The 2804-nt window shown below is 42.2% G+C and overlaps 1 protein-coding gene across 1 annotated transcript; it reads right to left on the bottom strand.

Annotated features, from left to right (window-relative positions):
* Positions 1-641: 641 nt before the first annotated feature.
* Positions 642-1592, bottom strand: LOC138249401 (olfactory receptor 52J3-like). Its single transcript, XM_069203361.1, has one exon. It carries the CDS (start codon positions 1590-1592, stop codon positions 642-644), a length of 951 nt encoding a protein of 316 aa, XP_069059462.1.
* Between the last annotated feature and the right edge of the window lie 1212 nt (positions 1593-2804).

A 2804-nucleotide genomic window follows, 5' to 3' on the forward strand; every position in this document is an offset into this window, starting at 1 on the left:
GGGGCAGCTCCGCCAACACCGCCAGGCCAACAGAACACCGCCACAGCGAATCACAGGTCGTTCTGTTGGCGTGGCGGTGGAGGTGGAGCTACCTCCACTTCCCCGCCTGCCGCCAGTATGGCTGTTGGCGGCTCTTCACCCGGAAACGGGCGGAGCGTTGCCAACGGTCATAATGGCCCAAGCGGAAGACCGCCAGCACTGGCGGTCTTCCGTACGGCGGTCCCTCGGCGGTCTCTTGAAAAGACTGCCGAGGTCGGAATGACCCCCATAATGTGCTACTGGTGAACATTGAGCAACTAATATGCGCAGTGTTGAAACACAAAGTCATTGTTCAAACACAATTATTAGCATCACACCTGTTTAATACCTGCTCCACTTATCCAAGAATTTATCAGCCGGGCCAGGCAGTGTTAGACCTTCCTCTCCACATTCCTCTGTGCCAACTCTATGTAATGGACATCTATCAGAGTTGAGGTATCATCCGAAATGCTTTTCTCTCAAGACATCTATGTACATTTGAATGCCACATACTTATTAACAGCATGAACATACAACAGCTGCAAAGAACAGCACAATATCACTTGGCTCAGGCTAAAGGTCGCAAATAATAAGTGGATCATCATTGAAGACAGTATACAGAGTCAAAGCAAGAGCATGGACCTTTTCATTTTAAACATGATCATGATGCCAAGTCGTATTTCTTTCATTTTCCCTCCATAAATTAAGGGATTTGCCACTGGTGGGAGGAGAAGGTATGTATTGGCCAGAAGGATGTGGGCATAAAGTGGGATATTGTGATGCAATCTGTGCAGAACAAGGGAGAACAGCACAGGCACATAAAATAGTGACATCACACAGACATGGGCAACACATGTGTTAAATGCCTTGAATTGGTCTTTGCAAGGGAGCTGCAGCACCGCTCTAAGTATCTGCACGTAGGACACACCAATGCATGGAAAGTCCATTGCTGCCACTGAAAGTGTGGTTATCAACCCATAGAGATTGTTGACAGTAATATCAACACAGGAAAGCTTTGCCACAGCTATGTGCTCACAGAATGAATGGGGAATGTATCTACTACAAAATGGCAGCCGAACTGTGAGTAGCGGCAATGCAATAATTAGGACTCCTGCCCTGAGCAGAATAGCCAGGGACATTTTTCCAATTAGCGTATTTGTTACAATAGTGGAGTATCTCAGGGGGTTGCAAACAGCTACAAAGCGGTCAATTGCCATACATGAAAGAATGCCAGATTCCACCCCTGCAAAGGCATGTAAAAGGAACATCTGGAAGAGGCAAGCACTGAACTTGATCGCTTCATCCTTAAACCAGAAGAGGGACAACATTTTTGGGAGGATGGAAGAGGATAAAACCAGATCAGAACAGCTCAGCAAGGCAATCAATAAGTACATGGGTCTGTGAAGCTTCATCATTGTTGATATGGCTAAAAGAAGAGTACCATTCCCCAATAGAGTAACAATATAGATGATGCACAGAGGGACAGCCAACCAGGTATGGAAGTCTTCCAGTCCGGGGATTCCCACCAGGAACAGATATGAAGGTGAAAATTCAGATTTGTTCATGGACGACATGATGTGTCCTTCAGTATTTGCTGTCACCAAAAGACTGAACAAACCTTTGTACAAAAAGAAAGCAGAATATGGGGTTCTTTATTTTTATAGAGAGTCATTTGTGCATGCATTTAAATGATAGCATGTTTGTACATGCAATTAAGTTATATCATGGGAAGTAAAAGGTGCAGCTTTAAAAACCAAAATGTCCCAATCATGTTGCTGAAAATACAAACTCATGAACTGGCACAAGGTGTACAGTTGTCAGCTACTCAGTTCACAAATATTGTATCACCTTGCATTCAAAGGAATTACATCAAACAATTAATTTTATCAATACATTTAATGGTCTTATATGTTGAGACAGCACAAAAGGACATTCAGTTGCTTTATGTCTAACTGGGAACGTTACATACAACTGGAATTATGTATAAACATCAGTATCGAGAGAACCACATTAACAATGAGGTAAAAAACATACCTTGTATATGAACAGAAAAAGATGAGATGATGCTTATCAGTGGTGCTGGAGAAGGGCCTGTGATAACTCCATGAATAAGAATTTGTCTTCAGCTGCTTCTTGAAGTAAAAAAGGTAGGGCTGGTTTGTAATGTTGGATGGCAAGGATTTCTGTGCCATATCATGCACACTGAATATTGGAGAGTCATTGAAAGAATTGCTTCATGGTGGTATAAGGATGGGATACAGCAGGGAACTGGTTGTTGCACCCTGAGGAAAACAATAGGTGAAGATTTAAATTTTGTATTTCTAAGAAGCCAGTTAAGGCATTTGTTAATGTGGTGCAGTGAAAGGGTATGCTTTAATGTACAAAAGAAACGTATGCTAAATCCTGATGACCTCACCAACTCCCATCACTCACATAACATTCATTGGCAAGATCATTGAAAAAGCAGACTATGTTCAACTCAAAGCTCACACCAATGTTAACCATCGAACTACACAACTACCTGCCTGGCTTCAGATCATGATGCAGCACAGAGACCACCACTTTCCATGTTGTAAACAATGACCTCTTCACCACAGATAAAGATGACCCCTTTCTGCTGATCTTGCAGGATCAATACTTATAAGGTGTAACATGTTGAAGATTGGTATATGTGAACCATACATTTAGGAGTTGTTTGACATTAGACACTTGAATCATTAATTAACTGTTGAGATTGAATTGCAAGTGTTCTATTTACAAAGATGTAGACATGAATAAGGTTAACT

The sequence above is a fragment of the Pleurodeles waltl genome, chromosome 8 (assembly GCF_031143425.1).
Source record: "Pleurodeles waltl isolate 20211129_DDA chromosome 8, aPleWal1.hap1.20221129, whole genome shotgun sequence".
NCBI classification, from domain to species: Eukaryota; Metazoa; Chordata; class Amphibia; order Caudata; family Salamandridae; genus Pleurodeles; species Pleurodeles waltl.

Bases quoted from the DNA above. Each gene is read 5' to 3' on its own strand.
- LOC138249401 (XM_069203361.1), bottom strand. From the start codon at position 1,592: ATGTCGTCCATGAACAAATCTGAATTTTCACCTTCATATCTGTTCCTG.